The 20,563-nt window shown below is 49.8% G+C and overlaps 1 protein-coding gene across 6 annotated transcripts; it reads left to right on the top strand.

The window, feature by feature from the left end:
- The first annotated feature begins 4,788 nt into the window (after nt 1–4,788).
- Nucleotides 4,789–18,826, top strand: LOC149280452 (tropomyosin alpha-3 chain-like). Of its 6 annotated transcripts, none has more exons than XM_089500507.1 (9): nt 4,789–4,902; nt 5,917–6,042; nt 10,814–10,947; nt 11,824–11,941; nt 12,212–12,282; nt 13,175–13,250; nt 13,523–13,585; nt 13,805–13,874; nt 18,744–18,826. In XM_089500507.1, the coding sequence occupies exons 1-9, from the start codon at nt 4,789–4,791 to the stop codon at nt 18,824–18,826; spliced, it is 855 nt and encodes a 284-aa protein (XP_089356633.1). The 6 variants fall into 6 exon arrangements, with proteins under 6 accessions (XP_089356633.1, XP_089356634.1, XP_089356630.1 ...); XM_089500508.1 differs by lacking the exon at nt 13,175–13,250 and adding an exon at nt 12,671–12,746; XM_089500504.1 differs by having other exon boundaries at nt 4,789–5,022.
- Nucleotides 18,827–20,563: the final 1,737 nt, after the last annotated feature.

The raw sequence follows: 20,563 nt of genomic DNA, 5'->3' as shown, positions 1-20,563 counted from the left end.
TATGCACCTACCCACGCAAGACCGTGAAACACTTTCCACCCCCGGACACAGAGCCGGCGGGGCCGGTCAGCATTTTTAGGACGCGTGGAACGAGGCCGATTAATAAGCATTATTAATTGAAGCTCAAGCCCTCGGGGGCCGCTGACAAGCCCACGCGGCACGGTGCAGAGAGGGCATTATTGATCGGATAATTGGCGGTGAGGAGGGTGTCAGATCGATGGCTTGTAATTAATGGGATAAAGGGGAACGGGCCGCGGAACGGCGGATGGAAGAGGGTGGGGTTTGTACCCCAGAGCGGGGCAGTTATAAGCCTTGGCTCCCTCTCAGCCCTACAGTGACCGATCCAGGCGGCCAGCTGGGCTACTTGCAGGTAGGTGGCACATAGAGGGGGCAGAGAGCAATCGGGAGGTCTGCAGTCTGATAGATGGGGGGAAGCGCTTTGCTATATACCTACAAGAAAGTACAGAGAGGCTCAATGCAGAATGACGAGACGGGGCAGGAAGTATCACTTTCAAGGGAGGGTAGTGGGTTTAAGGCACAGCTTCCCTGCAGAGGTGGGATGAACCTGTAGAGTAAATGAACGTGTGAGTTCAGACAAGGGTAAGCCGGCCGAGGGAGGTGGCAGGAGGGCAGACGAGTGATTACAAGTCATGGAGATCCTCACCGTAACCGGGCTGCGCAGGATCAGACCGACTGGTCACTTGCATCGGCCACCTCTCCTAATCATTACTCCAAACTGTCTCAAACGGCGTGACTGCTGTACGTGTGCGCCTGCTCTGTCTCTGTCTGTGTGTGAGCCGTCTCTCTCTGTCACTCTGTAAATGTCTCCCCCCCCCCCCCCCCCGTTGTCTTCCTGCACCTCCCTGTCTCCTCTTTAATTACTTTCTCCTCCAACCCTTAATCCCCCCCCCAGCTGCCTCTGTCTTCTTGCCCCGTCTGTCCATGCCCTCCTTGCCTCTCCCGTCAGTCTCGGAGTAACCCCTTGTCGCCCGTGGAATCACGCCGAGGGACACGGGAAGGGTGGCGGAGGAGTCCCCCGGGGGTCTGCGCCCTGCACTCACTCTCACGCCTTTCCCAACATTACAAAACCCACACTGTACCCCTACATGCTAATGACCCCCGAAGCCGGGTGTGTGCTGAACTTAAAGAGTTAACTTTAGGGTCACTGCTCTATGATGTCCTCTCCGCACACAATGAAGGCTAAAGAGCTTACACTCTACATGCGGTAACATGCCAAATGAAAGCCCATGGGCGTGTAAAGTATGTTAAAGGCTGTGTCTCAGGGTGGGGAGATTGTACAGACGTGTGCGCCGCATGGCTGAGTGCTTCCTCTTGCCTCGGTTCTGTCTGATATGTTTGATATTAGGTTGTTTCACTAAAATCAACTAAATATCATACATATTGCTACGGTGCCCGGGCCACTCCACGCAAAGCACTGCCATGGCATCTTAGTATATATAATGTATATCGCGGGGGGATTTACTGGTCATCGCGGTATACGGAGAGGGCCAAGCGTGTCTCATTCTGTATGTTACATGTCATAGATTGCAGGCACGCCGACACAAACATGCACATGCGTGTGTCTACTATGGATATCGAGATACAGACCTTCCTATACTGAGCTTACATCATGTATGTGTATTTGTATATATGTGTGTGTGTATATATAAATACTGTATATATATGTAACCGCAGGCATCTCCTCCCCCCGTCCATCTGTAACAACAGCAGAGCATGTATATGTGTGAGTATATGTATGTATGTGTGTATATGTATGTATGTGTGTATATATGTGTGTATATGTATGTATGTGTGTATATATGTGTGTATATGTATATATGTATGTGTGTATATATATGTGTGTGTGTATATGTATGTGTATATATATGTATATATATATGTGTGTGTATATGTATGTGTGTATATATATGTATGTGTGTATATATATGTATGTGTGTATATGTATATATATATATGTGTGTGTATATGTATGTGTGTATATATATGTATGTGTGTATATATATGTGTATGTGCATATGTGTATATATATATGTGTGTGTATATGTATATATATGTGTATGTGTATATGTATATATATATATGTGTGTGTGTATATATGTGTGTATATGTATATATATGTGTGTGTGTATATGTATGTGTGTATATGTATGTATATGTATATATATGTGTGTGTGTATATGTATGTGTGTATATGTATGTATGTGTGTATATGTATATATATGTGTATGTGTATATGTATATATATATATATATATGTGTGTGTGTATATGTATGTATATGTATATATATGTGTGTGTGTATATGTATGTGTGTATATGTATGTATGTGTGTATATGTATATATATGTGTATGTGTATATATATATATATATATGTGTGTGTGTATATGTATGTATATGTATATATATGTGTGTGTGTATATGTATGTGTGTATATGTATGTATGTGTGTATATGTATATATATGTGTATGTGTATATGTATATATATATATATATGTGTGTGTGTATATGTATATATATGTGTATGTGTATCTATATATACTGCAGATGGCCTCCCCCCCGTCCATCTGTAACAATAGCAGAGACAACAAGGGGACGCTTTGGGACATGATAATCCCTTTCTTAAAACCAACAGCCAGCAGGTGCGGGGTGACCCCAGAACCATCCCAAATATTCCGGCCCCAGGGACACCAGAATCCAGCGGCTGATCCGGGAAGCGATATCACACCAGCTGCGGGGCAGCAGAAAGAAGAGCCCCCCGCTCAGTATAATGGGTGAGGAGAGACACGTATTGGGGTGTAACAAGGTTCATGGGGGCTCCGGCAACGAGGTCCACCTTCAGTACATACAATAATAATAAATAAATAATAATAAATATGTCTTTTGTGCGGGATCCCCAAAAACAATCTATTGGCCTACAAGGTGACTTTATGCAGCCTATTGCGACGTGGGGATCACGGAAAGAGAGAGCGTGGTCCAGAACGTACGGATTCCAGAACGTACGGATTCCAGTTAAATCCAAAAGAGGGACATTTCTGGATCAGTGATCCAAGAGATTTCAAGAGCCACAGGCAAGAAGTAATCTAATTTAAAGCTGCAGTTCCAGCTATTCTGAATTTCTGCATTAGTAGTACAGGCTTTTCTAGAAATAAACATTGAATTACGTAGAATTTTGCCACGTTTATCATTTTTGCCGGGAACACTTTATTGCCATGTGACACAAACGTCGTACAATGTTTTTTTGCTTTATTTGTATTTTATTAAACTTTCGGAGGAATAAATATGACGGCGGGTCTGGTAACAGAGAAAATATCGCACATAAATAATGCTTTTAAAGCTTTGATATATTTAGTAGGGCCGTACAAATGTTCTGCTCGGGCTTTTCGGGGGCAGCGGGTTGTATTTAGTTCAAGGTCGTCTGCCAGGCATATTTATTCATTTTCTTCTAGTTAATTAATTAAGTAGATCACTGGATCACTGGTGGGAAATCTCTCTATGTGTTAACTCGCAAAGTACGGGACAGAAGATTTTTAACCACTACAGTACCCAAGGACAACTTTCCAGCAACTATTTCTCCGTTAAATCCGTACAAAACGAATACTGTGCTTGACAGTGCCTTGTCTGAGAGTCAGTTCCATGCATCAACTGCCATCGCCAAGAAGCAAGATTGACCGGCGGCTGAAGATTTATCTTTGTTACGGGAAATGGATGTGTTTCCTTTGTATTGACTGCCCCACCTGGAAAAGAAAATAGGATCTCAAGAGCTGATCTCAAACTTTAACCTGTAAAAATGTATCTGCTGATATTTATTGCCCTAATCCCACCCAAACCGTCAAACTACTGCCTCGTACACCCAACACTGCATTGACCGGCTGTCGGGGCGACGCACAACTGTCTGACGCTCACTCCCGGGCCTTAAAACAGACATCATCATCTATATCCTTATCGCACAATACCAATGGTATCTACTAAGGTCTGAATCTGCCCTCCAAAGACCCCCCTACTGCACGTATAGGGTCAATGCGTAGAACACATCATTGCACCCAGATAGCACGCTAGCTCCTTACTTCTACCCAGAACTGGCGTTATTTAATGGCACGTTATGAGCCAGACTCCTGGTGAAGCCATCGGAGGGCCAGCACGCTCCTCTAATGTCTGTATTTCATTACAGGGACACCCTGTTTTTTCCTAATGAAATGATTTGCATATAAGTAAAGTTATTTGCATACAGGGGCTGCATTCTAAACGTATATCTGTTTATGCATTAAACCGTATTCGGTTTTTACTCCAATTTTACCAAATAAACAACTCCGTCGGAATGGATGTCTCCGGTCCGTATCTCGGTGGCTCGTTTGAAGTCCAGAGAACAATGGCCATTCTTTTTATATTCCATGTGACATTAAGGCAAACATAGGTATTACCAGATGGGGATATATTTAGGGAGAGGAGGGGTCTCTCAAACACTCGATGACAATGACCCAACTGGTTGTAACTAAATAATCACCAACCTCATACCAGCCTTTTATATTCAGGAGCCAGTTGTCCGTAGGATTCCAAATATGGATTCTTCTCCACTATTCCAAGCCTCCTCTGACCAGCATAACAATGCAGCGAGCACGGGCTTGGAGAGATAAGAGGGAGGGCCACCGCATCGTCCAAGGACAGGCGCCCGCACCCTCGCACAGGGCAGGAGGCAGAGAACCGAGCACCAGGACACGAGGAGAAGAGCCGACGTCTCTCAAGCAGCTGTACGCACCACCTATACAACATGGAGGCAATCAAGAAGAAGATGCAGATGCTGAAATTGGACAAGGAGAACGCCCTGGACCGTGCCGAGCAGGCCGAGGCAGAGCAGAAACAAGTGGAAGAGAAGTGCAAGCAGGTATTGGGGGGACGGGTCTCTTGGAGGTCCCGGGAGCTCTAGAGAAGCTCGCCAAATACCTACCTCCGAGTGTTAGCCAACTAGAATCTTCAGGAGCCAACGGCCAAGGCTGTGGGAAAGGTGAAAAAAGATTAGAACACGTTGGTATTTAAGTGGATCATACCAACCGTTAGACCAAGCACATGCTTATTTTAAATAGGTTGACACAGGGGCCACTTGGCCAACAAAATCAGAATCTGTTTCTTGTTACTATACTCTCATTCGGAACGCCAGCCCTCATCGTTTATTAACCCAGCACTACGAGTACAGCTATAATGGGGCTAACGGCATACCCCGATACAAAGTGTGTGTCCAGGAACATTCTACAGCCAATGTACACAGAACTGCCACACCTTATAATACATTCCACAGACCTGAGAGCGACGCGGCAGGATAATACCCTGAACACAAATACATTGTTAGAGCAAGCTTCTCAAAATCTATTTACATTCCCCCGACACCTCATCCCTTCTCCTCCCCACCATCCCTCCTGAGACCTTCTCCTCCCCACCATCCCTCCTGAGACCTTCTCCTCCCCCCATCCCTCCTGAGACCTTCTCCTCCCCACCATCCCTCCTGAGACCTTCTCCTCCCCCCATCCCTCCTGAGACCTTCTCCTCCCCACCATCCCTCCTGAGACCTTCTCCAGATGAACCCTGGCTGCCCTCTGCAAGTCCATCACACCTCCCTCCAAAGACCCACCATGCCTCTCCCCATTTGCCCACCACTCCTCTCTATCTGCCTAACCCATGACCTTGATTGTCATTCCATCATAACTCAATGTTCCTTCTGACCTGCAAATGAGCCTCATTCTGACTTCTGCCCCTACCTCTCTCTCATTCAATGTTGCCCCTGACCCATCCATCACCCTGACCTGACAATCATACACTGCTTTATTCTGTAGAGGACAATGTCTTACCACGTGCTCCATACCTGGGTACCTCTTCACCTATCTTTTTCTTGGATGTCCCGTAGCTGGAGGATGAGCTGGTCTCCATGCAGAAGAAGCTGAAGGGGACAGAGGATGAGCTGGATAAATACTCAGAAGCCTTAAAGGATGCCCAGGAGAAGCTAGAAGTGGCAGAGAAGAAAGCTGCTGATGTAAGTAACACCAAGGAGACTGGTGTCGATACATGGATAGATAAATGGATGGACAGAAGGATACATAGATAGATGATAGATGGATAGACAGAGAGATAGAAAGAGAGATAGATAGATAGATTTGTCGATGGATGATACATACATAGATAGATGGATAGATAGATGGGTGGATGGATAGAGGGGTGGATGGATAGATGGGTGGATGGATGGATGGATGGCTAGATAGATGGGTGGATGGATGGATGGCTAGATAGATGGGTGGATGGATAGATGGGTGGATGGATGGATGGCTAGATAGATGGGTGGATGGATAGATGGGTGGATAGATGGGTGGATGGATGGGTGGATGGATGGATGGATGGATGGGTGGATAGATGGGTGGATGGATAGAGGGGTGGATAGATGGATGGCTAGATAGATGGGTGGATAGAGGGGTGGATAGATGGGTGGATGGATAGATGGGTGGATAGATGGGTAGATGGATGGATGGCTAGATAGATGGGTGGATGGATAGAGGGGTGGATAGATGGGTGGATGGATAGAGGGGTGGATAGATGGATGGATAGATGGGTGGATGGATGGATGATAGATAGATGGATGGCTAGATAGAAGGGTGGATAGATAAATGGATGCATCGATACATAGGCCATTCAGGTAATCCCTGCTTCCTGGCTTCCATCCTCAAATTACTAAAATTACCTCAACCCAGAGAGAATGGATCCGATAATCCTCAAATCACATAACCAGCCCCCAAATGAACAAGGAGATCGTTAAATAGAGAGACCCCCTATTAGATTGCGTTTTGTCCACCACGCTAATCAGCCCCCAATTATTGGAGGGCATGACCACCACATTACGGAGTATCTCTCTCATGACACAAGATGCCCCAGGGTAAAGATGGTTGCCTCAACGTCACATGAAATTACCCACAGATTAAATAGGGGCAAATATCACACAAAATGACTCTGGGGTATTTAGAGGACCCCCAAATCCCAATGCATAGCCCTCAACACATAAACTCACTCAGTTACTGAGGGGAAACCCAGGCTGCAGTAAATACCCCCATCATGCATGAAGGATACCCCACATGCCAGAAAATGACCCCTCTGATCACTGATACCCCTCCACACCTTGTCAGTGGGATGAAAAGCCCCGCCCCCTGTCCGGCTGATTGGTTGCAGTACCGCGCGCTGTCCATGGGTGGCAGTCGTTTGCGGGCGCTCCCCGCTTCCTGAATGTAAGGGAGTGGTCAGCGGAAGTGAGGGGCGCGCGCGGACCGGAAGAGAGGTTCAGTCAGGCAGTCACACACAGAGAGAGAGAGGGAGAGAGAGATGTCCTGCGGGGGAATGACCAGCATCGAGGCCGTCAAGAGAAAGATCCAAGTCCTGCAGCAGCAGGCGGACGATGCAGAGGAGAGAGCCGAGAGACTCGGCCGGGAGGTGGAGGGAGAGAAGAGGGCGAGAGAACAGGTGAGAAACCGGCGGGGCAGGAGCGAGCGAGCGAAGGAGAGAGAGAGAAGGAGAGAGACTGGGCAGAGGGGGGGGGCGAGAGAGAGACTGGGCAGAGGGGGGGGGGCGAGAGAGAGAGACTGGGCAGAGGGGGGGGGGCGAGAGAGAGACTGGGCAGAGGGGGGGGGCGAGAGAGAGACTGGGCAGAGGGGGGGGGGGCGAGAGAGAGAGACTGGGCAGAGGGGGGGGGGGGCGAGAGAGAGACTGGGCAGAGGGGGGGGGGGCGAGAGAGAGAGACTGGGCAGAGGGGGGGGCGAGAGAGAGACTGGGCAGAGGGGGGGGGCGAGAGAGAGACTGGGCAGAGGGGGGGGCGAGAGAGAGACTGGGCAGAGGGGGGGGCGAGAGAGAGACTTGGCAGAGGGGGGGCGAGAGAGAGACTGGGCAGAGGGGGGGGCGCGAGAGAGACTGGGCAGAGGGGGGCGAGAGAGACTGGGCAGAGGGGGGGCGCGAGAGAGACTGGGCAGAGGGGGGGGGCGCGAGAGAGACTGGGCAGAGGGGGGGCGCGAGAGAGACTGGGCAGAGGGGGGGCGAGAGAGAGAGACTGGGCAGAGGGGGGGGCGAGAGAGAGAGTCTGGGCAAAGGGGGGGGCGAGAGAGAGAGAGACTGGGCAAAGGGGGGGCGAGAGAGAGAGAGACTGGGCACAGGGGGGCGAGAGAGAGACTGGGCACAGGGGGGGGCGAGAGAGAGACTGGGCACAGGGGGGGCGAGAGAGAGAGACTGGGCAGAGGGGGGGCGAGAGAGAGAGACTGGGCAGAGGGGGGGGAGAGAGACTAGGCAGAGGAGGCTGAAAGAGAGAGAGAGACTGGGCAGAGGAGGCTGAAAGAGAGAGAGAGAGAATGGGCAGAGGAGGGTGAGAGAGAGAGAATGGGCAGAGGAGGGTGAGGGAGAGAGAATGGGCAGAGGAGGGTGAGGGAGAGAGAATGGGCAGAGGAGGGTGAGGGAGAGAGAATGGGCAGAGGAGGGTGAGGGAGAGAGACAATGGGCAGAGGAGGGTGAGGGAGAGAGAGAATGGGCAGAGGAGGGTGAGGGAGAGAGAGAATGGGCAGAGGAGGGTGAGGGAGAGAGAATGGGCAGAGGAGGGTGAGAGAGAGAATGGGCAGAGGAGGGTGAGGGAGAGAGAATGGGCAGAGGAGGGTGAGAGAGAGAATGGGCAGAGGAGGGTGAGGGAGCAGGTAAGAAGGGGCTGGAGGGTGGGTTAGAGATCTGGGAATACTGGGGGACGGGAACAGAAGGGTAGGCGAGAAAGCGGGGAGGGGAGTGCTAGAGAGCAGATAGAGAAGTGAGGGAGAGGAGGGCTGGGGAGAGCAAAGCAACGTGTCTCAATGTAGCTATTGAAAAAACTGTTCGAAAATCTAATTGCAATTTTGTGAAACCCAACAAATCTCATTCATCAAACATCCCCAACGCAGGATGAGCAGGGAGGGGGGAAGCTGGGCGGGCGAGGGGGGTCTACAGTCAGCCGACCAACGGTGGCCCCTTTAACATGTCTCTGGTGTAAGTCAAGATGTCATTCTTTGTTCTCTGGCCAAAGTTCCTCCACCTGCAGCGTTGGGGGCAAAGCATTCACGTCTGGGAGACCTTCCACGCCTAGACGTCCTGCTCTGAAGTACCAGGGATCCTGGCTCGGCCAATTGGACAAGGTTTTGGGGTGAAAAAATAACCTGGAAGCAGAGTTGGCTGTGCTGTGATTGGGTGTACAGCGGCATTAAGCGTGGGTTAATCTGATAATGTATTGTAGGGAGAGGCCGATCCCGCGTCTTCACACACCCCTTGTGTAATCTTCTCTAAGCGCTGATCTGGCAGGACCTTCTCCCGAGATTCCTGTAGTCTGTAAAGTGAGCAGTTAAAGCGTTTCAGCCGTCTGGGACTTGGTTACTATGGATACGTAGATTAAAGGTGCAGTTCCGCCCTTCCTAGAAAAGAAGCGTTACTCATGGCACACTTTACCTTTAAATTTACTTTTTTGGAGAGTCAAAAGCAGGCACTGATTGTCGTCATAGAAAAGGAACAAACTTTGAAAGATCCGCTAAGGTTTATTGGCTTTGCGCTCCGGAGCCGTTTGTGGCCGGCCGTGTGCTTCCCAGGCAGCGTTTAGTCTCGAGGTGTGTGGGGATTACGTTGTGTGCACTCTGGGCGTCTGCTGCTCCCGCGCTGGGTTGGGTCGTTGTGTCATCGCTCCCTGCCAAGATTGTGGCTCGCCCCGGCATCCTCACGCCGCTGTCGGCTGTCACAGACACAATGGATTCAGTGACGGCTTCTCAGACGTCGGCCGCGGGCTGTCGCCTCTGGCTTGGCTTCTGACACGCTCTAAAAATGATTTAATAGGCTTTTTTTCTGCGTGAAAGGGGTTTAACCCTTTTGAGTGCGTTAATTAGAGCCCGGAGGGTTACATTTGCATTTGAGGGGCAGTGCCAGTTATTACTTCCTTTGCTTACATGATTGATTGGTCTGGGGAGTTTAGCAGTGAGGGGGTTAATAGGATCAAGCAAGTGTCTGTCGGGACCCGAAGTTCCTCGCCAGATACTTTAAATTGGGGATTCCGGTAGCTTTAGGCCTCCCTGCTCGTCCGCAGCATGAAACATCCCTCTGTGCCAACCAAACCACCCTCCCGGCTGCCACGTGCACCCCTTCTACAGAAGCCAACGCGCCTCACCCCTTCCCAGCTTCACTGACCAAAAAATAACTGCTGTAAGAGCGGCGCCAGCCAGTAACCGCGTATAGCTATATCTCTGTGCGCCTCGTTACAGGTCTCGGGTATCCAGGTTCGATGTAATACTAAACAGAGCGCCGTGATATTTTCCCAGGGCTGGTTAATGGTTCTGCGCTATAATTTTTACGGCGTAAATGTCGCGTGGGGTGTCTTTCCTCCATCTGTCTCCTTCCTTCATTCCGAAGATAATCCACAAACACCATGGCAACCGGCATACGGCTCCCCGTGCTGTAACAAGCCGGCGGATGGATCGCTGCCTTATGACTGAATAATTTTAATGTATAGCGCCTGTCCTCGGGATTTATTTTCCGAACCTCAAAACACATCTTAAGTCGTCCGTAATGGGATTTCCTTGGAAAAGACTCAGTGATTTTACGGCCCCTGTGTTACTCCGGCAGACGTTGCCCCCCTTCCCCGACGCAGCTTCCCTTTGGTTTCCATAGAGATAATTAGAGGGTATGTGGGGGGGTGACTTGGGCTTGACATGATCATTTTGCGTTGTGGTTTTTGGGTTAATTATGGAGTTAATGGTGTGCGATGTGTTCCTCCTCAGGCCGAGGCAGAAGTGGCCTCTCTGAACCGCCGAATCCAGCTGGTGGAGGAAGAGCTCGACCGCGCGCAGGAGCGCCTCGCCACGGCCTTACAGAAACTGGAAGAGGCCGAGAAAGCAGCGGACGAGAGCGAGCGGTGAGTGGGTCGGGAAGCCCCCGACCATACCCTGAACGGGCGTTACTTCGCTGCGACCCTTAAACCTGTCGCTGGCGGTAATGTCTCGTGGCCCTGGGCGCGGCCGGCTGTTTAAATGGCGCTGTTCGTTTATGGAGCCTCGGTAGTTCTGAAGCGAAGCGCGTCGCTGGCGTTGGCTCTCTTTGGCCCTTTATGGAACGGCTCCTCGCACGTTGCCCGCTTCTAGTTCCGTTGCGTCCTGTATCTGCAGGATGTAACCCGTTTAGTGTTTTCCTGTTTTTCAGGAAGCGTTTTGGGGTGGTCGGGATGCTGTGTTTATTCTGTGTTATCAGCTTCTGTTTGATCCCAGAGCCCGTTACCAGCCGGCTGTGTAAACGTCAGCTTATTGACAAATTCACACCCAACAGCCATTTTCAAGCCTCTTAATCGAATTGGTTTTCAAAATAGTTCCAGATCCTCCCGCTTTACGACTGAGAACATCCCGGGGATTGGTGCGGGGAGAGATCCGGTACTGTGTGTGGGGTTATTGCGCATGTTTAAGGAATTCAGGACTGGTTCTTAATTGAGAAGAATATCCAAAGTAAACTTAGTGGGGTGGGGGGGGATTTTCGGGGTGGTCCTCGTTTGTTTCTTTTTTAAGTTTATTATACATACATTGCACCCACCATACATGGGCTGCAAGAGTTGGTAACATCTGTATCAAAATAGACGTAACACAAGTAACATTGTTTATCAATAAAGTTATATTAAGTGTTTTTTTTGTACACGGTTGATGGTGGCCTCAGACTTTTGGGCTATCAATCAGGAAGAGCGGCCCTTTCTCCCGAATGCCTGAAGATATGATGTAAATGTTGCGTTCCTTGTTGCCTCTCGCAGGGGGATGAAGGTTATAGAGAACAGAGCTTTGAAAGACGAGGAGAAGATGGAGCTGCAGGAAATCCAGTTGAAGGAAGCCAAACACATAGCAGAAGAGGCCGACCGGAAGTACGAGGAGGTGAGAGGCCAACGCGAGCCGCCATCACTACCGGCTTCCCGGGGTTAGAGATCTGCCCCAGCAGGGCTTCTCTCTGGTTTCACATCTGTTTGAACGATAGGGTTGTTAGCGTTCTGCCTTTGGTCGTAAGAACCGGGTGTGACGTTTATTGCTTTCACATAGTACAGGGGGGTGATCACAAGTATTGATTTAAATGCACACGATTTCCAGTGTTAACTTTCTCGCGTTCCCTGCCCGGTACGTCATTTTTTACGCGTTCTGTCTCCTCAGGTGGCCCGCAAACTGGTCATCATTGAGGGTGACCTGGAACGTACGGAGGAGAGAGCAGAGCTGGCTGAATCGTGAGTGTCCCCTTCTAGCTACACCTGCCCGTAATGTTACACAAGGCCTGAAAGCAAAGCAACGGGGGGTACTTTAACTGCCCTGCTGGATAGGGGACTGCCTATTGATTGTGAGCGCTGGTTAGGGACACATGGATCGGGCATGCTGATCGCTTCTGCTCCTTTAGATAGCACCTAGTGGTGCTGACGCAGTTATTGGTGGATGCTGTCCTTGTGTGTTTCAGGCCTTGTTTAACCTCCCTCTTTCCAGTGCATGACTTGATTTTGATGGTTTTTTTGCCCTCCCCACCCTTTCCTGTTTGCCCTGGTTGTGTTGTGTTACCGGCTCCTTCCTCCATTTCGACTCCCCTACCCTCCGTCTGCCACCGTCTTGTCGCCATTAACTCAGCCGAGCCCGCGAGCTGGAGGAGCAGATCCGACATTTGGACCAGAACCTGAAGTGTTTAAATGCCTCTGACGAGAAGGTACTGTTTCCTCGGTGTCGAGCTCCCACGTCCCCTCTGTTCTAGCCGTATGCTTTCCTGCTCGCTCCTTCTCCTGCTCCAGATGATCTCACCGCTGCGACTGTCGCCTCTCTCCGAGGAACCTCGCTTGTGGCGGCTTCCTTAGCAGTTCTTAGCGGAGACAGATATGTACGCCTGCTTTCTGTATTACATAGCAGCAGCCGGTGCGTTTCAGAATAACTAAATGTACTCCGAAGGGATAAAGTCCATTTTAAAAGTGTAGCTGTAGGATGGACAGCGCAGGAGGTCAGATCACCTGGAGCGACCCCGGGCACTCGGTGTGTCCTGTCTCTATGGGGTTAGAGATCTCACTTTTCTGCTCTGCTCTCTTTCTTTTTATCTCCTTTCCAACTCATCTCTCCTCCACTTTGGCCTCCGTCCCTCTTCAGCAAATGTGCTGAGCTGGAGGAGGAACTGAAAAATGTCACCAACAACTTGAAATCCCTGGAAGCCCAGGCAGAGAAGGTAAGGCTGCCAGGCCCACGGGGGCCTCCTGTTCTGTCTCTCTCTGTCTTTCTCTCTCTCTCTCTCTCTTTCTCGCTGAGTGTTGGTACAGCGGGAGACATAGTATTTGATAAGAACCGGTCGGCCCATCTATTGTGTGACACGGGATATAATATGTTGGCAGAACGCCTGTAATCCAGGGCCCTGCAGACAGATCGTGGGGTGATATTCCCTTCGCTAGTCCCTGCTGTTTTGCATCTTCTGACGTTCCTCCCTCGCTTTGTGTCCTGCAGTACTCTCAGAAAGAAGATAAGTATGAGGAGGAGATCAAGATCCTGACAGATAAGCTAAAGGAGGTGAGTGGGTGGTCTCTGGGGTAACATCCATGCCGGGTGGGTTAGTATCACACTGACTATTTAATACTTTTCAGAAAGGCTGTTGTGTTTGGTGAGGTGCAGTAGGTCACCCCTAAAAATAAGTATATATATGTGTATGTATATATAATATATCACACACACACACATACGTTCTGGGGAGGAAGCATGGTTTCTGAATGTTCCTTTCCTGTTTTCTAGGCTGAAACTCGGGCAGAGTTTTCTGAACGGTCAGTGGCCAAACTGGAAAAGACCATCGATGATTTGGAAGGTAAGGTCTGGACTGCACCAGATGGACCCATTGAGTCTGACTGCCCTGGTAACCACATGGTTAGGTCACCTGCATCCCCCCTATTAAGTACCCTCCAAGTACCCACATAAATAGGGAGAGGCTTTCTACATAACGTGAGCTGGGGGCTTTCAGGTCTGCAGCAGGGCAAAGGCTTTTACGATGTAGGGTAGCGGGTAGTATTATTTACCCCTCTGCTTCCTTCATTAGCTTGCAAGCCCCTGTAAGGGGAAGGGAGAAACCTCTATTAGACATTTTAAGGGACTCTGCTAACATGTAGAACTCCATGATGCCTGTGATATTCAGACTGCCTGTGAGGGACAAACTTGTTTAAATCTCTCTTACTTTCCTCTGCGTTTAATGTAGCTCTATTAAAATAGTGAATTTGCGAGTAGCGCAGAGAGGTTGTTGGGACGGCCATTGCCCCAGTTTTCGGCCTATTTATTGTATGATAACTCAATGCCCTGGCTGTGAGTGTATGAAGGGCCAGGTACTTAGAGCCCGGCGTCAAGCTGTCTTCTCACCCGCTCCCCTCTCCCTACCCAGACGAGCTCTACGCACAGAAGCTCAAGTACAAGGCTATTAGCGAGGAGCTGGACCACGCTCTCAATGATATGACTTCCATGTAAATACCGCGTGTGTTTGCAGGGGTGGGGGTGGCTGCCTGGGGTTTGCTGTGTCCAGATACAGCCTTCTACTAACTGCACTGAGTGTGAGTCTGTCCGTCGGGGTGACTTCCCCAGCCACTGGGAGTGATGATCCAAAAGGCCAGGTCCTGCCTGCTTCCCACTGCTTGCTTGCAGTAAACATACCCCTGGGGTTATTGGGTGGGCGCAGGGCACGATTCCCCCACCTTTTGTTGGGTGAGTGTGATACTGATGTCTTGTTACCCAGCTTGTGTCTGCACATTTTATGTGGCCGTATAACTGGAAATAGTTGTGCGGTTTGTCTTTTGGGAGGGCCGCTGTTCCCTGGGGTCATTGGAACTTCTTGCTAACCCGCGTGCGCCCCTTCCCGTTGTGTTCTTTTGTTGCATGGATTGTTCCTTTACCAGGCAGTCACGCTCTGTACCAACTTCTTTCTTTTCCATTCTGTTTCATACAGATAAGTCCTGCAACTCTCAGCCGACACATCTCCTGCTGCCATCTCCTCGCTCCATCTCTCTCTCTCTCTCTCTCTCTCTCGTTTTATACCAACATCAAAGACAGCGCTCTGAACTTTATAAACCAAAAAAAGTGTCTCTCTATTTGTCTAGATTGTTGTGGTTTCACACGTGACATGCGCCGCTCTGTCTCTTGCACCTCACAAGCTGCCATCTGTCATTCACTAAACCTTGAGCTGAAGGATTGATCTCTCTCCAGCCTCTCCATGCATTATTAGTGGCCAAACCTAGCAAGTCCCGCTTGTGTTAAGAAACTCTGTAACGTATACCCCTTAAATATTATTTGAGTCTCCGATCTCCCCCCGGCCCCCCCCCCCCCGGAAGACTAAGCAGAAACAAAGATTCCTCCCCACGCTAAGGGTGCCCATGCGGCCCAAACTTGTTCACGTGTTAAGCCGTTCCATGTGTCTACTGTCTCTTTAAAGCAGCTTGTGCGTTATTGCTCCTAAGTGGCAGCGACGGTTTAGTAGTTATTGACCTTTTTGATGCGTGACCTTCCCTTTTTTTTTTTTCTCTTCTCATCGTCTTATTTGCCTTTTACTGTCTTCAATATCGGCTCAAAAGAAAGCTTTGCCAGGACAGGGTGCCCTCCATGTCTACCACTCGCTCTCTACATCTGCCTTTAAAGTCTCCTGTTAGGAGGGTCTCTATACCCGTAGCAGAGGCATCATTCTAAACAGATTTTAGATTTGTTCCTTTACCGCAGGGGTTCTCAAACTGCGGCCCTCCAGCTGCTGCAGGACTACATCTCCCATAATGCTCCTTCAGCTAAGGGGCTGGCTGAGGAGTATGGGAGATGTAGTCCTGCAGCAGCTGGAGGGCCGCAGTTTGAGAACCCCTGCTTTACCGGTATTTCAGGTTTTATAAGTCTCCTCTAATCACAGACGCCAATCGTGTGACACTAGAGCTGCTCGCGACGTAAATCTACTGCTCGAGATTACCCCGATGTTTCGGTTTATGTCGGGTGGGGCGGGTATCACTGGAATTGGTATGCAATGTAAACTGGTACAAAATAAGCCTATTAATCTATAATAATATTTATTTGTGTGAAGCTAATGGCAGCGCTGATGATCTCAGTGGCAGGGGGTACTGTGGGGTCACTACATGCCCCACTTCCTGGGAATAGTCCTGTGGTTTGGGTTGTGGGGGTCCCTGTGCAGTACATGGTTAGTATACTGATGGATTCCTCCATGATGGTACAAAATATAACAATAAATAATAATGCATAAGGGGGTTTGCAGATGCTGTTGGACCCCCTCATTGCTGCATTTGCTAAATACTTTGTGGTCCCGCTTGGGCTGCTGAATAAACTCTGAGCCGCCAGGAAGCTCGTGGCGAGATGCCGCCTGTGTTATATGGCCTTTCTATTTGGCGGCTTATGGCTGGCATAATGTGGAAATGCTTGGAGCCACATAGTGATCTTCTCCACCCCGCGTGCCGCTCCTATACCTCCAGTGAAAAGCAGAAATGGGACCGTGAGGCTGGTGGGCGTGTCTTAAAGAGACAAAATGGCTCCTTACACATTCTAACTCGGCTTCACTTTTAACAAGAAAAATAATCTCCTTTATCTGTTAACTACAAGGCAGAAACCCGCTCCCAGATTGGACAAAGATATTCCATGGCGAGTTCTGTTTACACGCATATTTGACTTTTTTTTGTCCCCTTAGAACATTTGTTTAAAATGTGCCGGGTTTTGTGATGCCCCATCAAAAAGTTTTGGTTGTGGCAGACTCACTATGTATCCGCATCTCCTAAACGCAGCGTGTGCGATGCCGCAGGGCAGGGTAGCGTGTAGGCCCCGTCTCCCTTTCTGTATGGTCTTATCCTCTGATATCCTCTTATTCCCACGCGGTAGCCTCAGGGGGCAATAACCCACCTCCTTGTCATTCACGCTGTAACGTCCCCTTTCATTAACACGTTCTTCCTTTTCCTCCGCTTGTAATCTAATCTGTCGTTCTTTCTCTCTTTCTTCCTCTCCTCCTTTCCTCTGTCCCGATCCCTTTCACCCTCACCCCGCAGAGCGCCTCTACTGCCAAATGGAGAAAAACCGGCTTCTTTCTTGCGAGTTGAAGGTCACCCTTCACGACCTCTGCGACTGAGGTCCTGCAATACATTGACACCTCGCCCCCCCCATACACCCATCAGGGTCTAAAGAGAGCATTCCTGGGGGGAGGAAGGGTTTTTTTTGTTAGTCTTGGCTTTGCTTCTTATTCCCAAATAGTGTAAAATGTCCCTGCACGGTCAGAAGCCCCCAATAAAACTAGAAGGATCCCTTTGTGTGCTCGGCAACCGGATTGCAATGCCCCCCTCCCCCTTCTGTGCTGCGTCTGGTTTGGGGGGGAACTGTAGACGTCCAAGAGCAGCCAATGACGTGAGCGAGAACCAACCCCAAATATGGCGGAAGCCAGAAGGTTCCGGCACTCTGGTGTGCGCTAGTATTCACGTAACCTGATTCTCGCCTCTCCGGAGGACCATCGGTGGTAAGGAGGAGACATACAGGACGTATAAAATTGGTGCAGTTTTGCCCTCCGTGTATGGAAAGAGTTATAACTCTATATATAGATTAGGGCTTATAGAAAAGTTATATTTATAGTCATGTGATGAAGATTCCATTACCAATGGCACTAAAGGAACGGATGGGCACTTACCATGTTCTGTTACATACGTGTAAATGGAGGGTATGTTACTGCTGCTCCTGGTCATCCAAGGCCGCAGGTGGAGAGAGCGTGTAAGTTATCTCCCCGTCAAATGTATAGACCCGGAAGGTCTAGCTCCTCCCCCTTTGAAGGTATTACCCTCCCTCATATGCAAATTGTCAGCGTGGAGCACTTGATTTGCATATGAGGTTAGTCGCATGGCATCGGTCCAGTTTAATGAATTAGGGATCTGTATGTAAGCTCTCCTCACCTCTGGCTGAATGGGTTAGTCGGCAGATCCCCACACACACCCCACCGTCGCTCGCCCTCACCCCCGGGTAGGTGGAGCATATTGCACGTTACGGCGGCTCGGTTTCACGGTGTAGTCTGAACCCCTGTTTCCGATTCGTCGCTGAATGGCGTGACTGTAGTCTGTAACCTGAAATAAAGTGCCGTCCTGTGAAGCTGTGTGAGCTGCTGCTTTTATTTTACTGCCTGGGTATTAATCTCCGGGGGGCTCTCTATGGACGGGTGGAGGAGGATGGGTGCTGCGGCGGTCCGTGCTGAGAACCGCTAACATGACGTATTTTGTTTACCTCGACGTCTTGTGGCTCCACTGCCACCGCAGAAGCACATTGTATAGTGCTGTATACTCCACGCCCCAGCTCAGTGCTTGTACATCATTTCGTGTTTTAAAAGGGGGTAGGATGAGTCTTCAGGGGTCTAAACAAAAAAAAATATATATTTTATATACATGGGAATTTCCCCAAAACAACATAATCTCAACAGCGTTTTCTCTTGTGATTGCGAGGCTCTCCGTGACATACAGGGATGGGTGCGTGGCAGCACGTGTTCTGGGGTATTCGATACTGTATGCGTGGGTTTCGCTGAACGTGGGCTACACATGTTTGCTTGCGTGTGTCTGAGCTTACACGGCTCCTGGCCAGCCCCTCCGCTCACGGCTCCTGGCCGGCCCCTGGCATTGCTATCCCCTCCGTGTTCCTCACCCAGCCGTCCTTCAACCTTGTCCCTCTTTTGTTTGCTTCCCGTCAGATAAGCTACGAAGCACCAAGGAAGAGAACGCCAAGATGCACAAGATGTTGGACGACACTATGCAGGAACTCCACTGCTTGTAGACGGTGGTGGGGGGTACGACGCCGCCAGCTGCCTCCACCGCTCCCGCGCCTCCACCGCACCCCTTTCCACCGACCGGCCGAGTCTCACGTGCCACCATTTCTGCCGTTCGATTGTCCAAGCCAGCCGTTGGCGCTGTCCGCGCAAGTGTCATTATTATTATTTTTACCGTTTAAGTCTGTAACCGACCTGTATCGCCCTCCTCGCCCCAGCGAGCCACCCCTCTCGGGAACCTTTAGGACATTATTTTTGATCTTTGGACACGGCCCAGTCGGCACGCCTGCCGCAACGCAGCCAAAAACCTCATTTTATGGACCAAATTATGTTGCTGCTCCGCTCCTGGCATCTTAAGGTGCTGCGTGGTGCCATACCGGACTCTGATTGGATGACCTATTTGTGCGATAATAGTTTCTATTGGGTATTACTGGGATCGCCGGGGTGGGGAGGGTTGTGGCTGCTGTTAATGGGGGGTATCTTTCCCAGCATTCCTCAGTAGAACGAGGAGGCCGGTTACACGCGCATGTCATGCTCCCAGATCTTACGGCCGTGTGCCCCCCCCTGATGACGGATAGCAAGCTTTTTACTGTATGTGAACCCCTTATTGCCGTTCAGCGATCTGGGGGGGCGCTCTCCCCAAATCCGTGTCTCGAAATAAACTGTTCCTTCAGCAAACTGCACTTGATTTATTTTTTTTGCAGATAAATCCTGTGCGGTTTGAGCGTCACGGCGGCCCCCGCCTCGCTAAGACCACTGCCTATGCTTTGTCCCACGTGCGCGCCACAATGCCCACTTACAGGATGTGAGGGAGGAAGGAGGGTGCCGGTGGCCGCGCGGCATCCGCTTCCGTGCAGTTCCAGCAAATAAATATTTTTTGTGCCACTTTTCAACAGAAATTGAGAACTGTCTCTGTGTCCTATCTGTGAAGCCAAGGGCCGGGGGGGAGACACGGGGCGAGAGAGCACATGGTGTCCTATTATTACTACTGCAATGCAATTGCCCCAACTCTCCCTTTTTAATGTCGAGGGGGCAGGTGACAGGATGGCGTTGGGGGGGTGGGGGGAGTCTTTCCCTCCAACTGTTTTTTTAAAAAAAATTTAAGGCTTCCATTTACACCAATAAAGTAAGGCTGCTATGTGAATACAGAGTCCGGGGTTTTTATTTTTGTAAGAACGGTGTGTTTTTTATGTTTACCACCCCCTCATTGAGTCGGAGGGGCCGTGAGGGTAAGGAGCTATGTAGGGGTATATCAGGTTAACGGTGCATAGCGTTCTAGAACCTCGCTTCTTGGACCAAGCTGGTACTGGGACTCTGCAGCCTTGTTCGAACCCCGGGTCTAAACCTTGCTGGCCTTTTCGTGTTCTTTCTAGCTGATGGGTGGCCACCTTGAGACCCCAAATTACCGCCTGTTCCTTGGACCCACAGATCCTCGACTTATCCTTATTTTTTTGTGCCTAGCGTAGATTTAGCACAAAGCCCTGATTAGTCGTCTCCGTTCTGCAGAGCGTTACAAAAACATAAGAAAGGTGACGTTTTATTTGCATTCTTTGCTTCTGGACAGGAAGTTTCTGTAAATCTCAGGAAGTGAAGCATTTATAGAATAACAGCTACCGCCAAGTTACAAAAACGGACGGAAAAAAAACTCTGGGTTAAAAAGGGGGCTTTTTGTCTGGAGCCTGGAGTGGCTTGTAACGTCTGCTTGTCTAGAAGGGAATTCTAAGTTGTAGAAAGAAGCGGTTATA

The sequence above is a fragment of the Sceloporus occidentalis genome, unplaced genomic scaffold (genome assembly GCF_023333645.1).
Source record: "Sceloporus occidentalis isolate IW3139 unplaced genomic scaffold, rSceOcc1.0.p SCAF_155, whole genome shotgun sequence".
NCBI classification, from domain to species: domain Eukaryota; kingdom Metazoa; phylum Chordata; class Lepidosauria; order Squamata; family Phrynosomatidae; genus Sceloporus; species Sceloporus occidentalis.
This window is presented reverse-complemented; position numbering and strand designations above follow the sequence as displayed.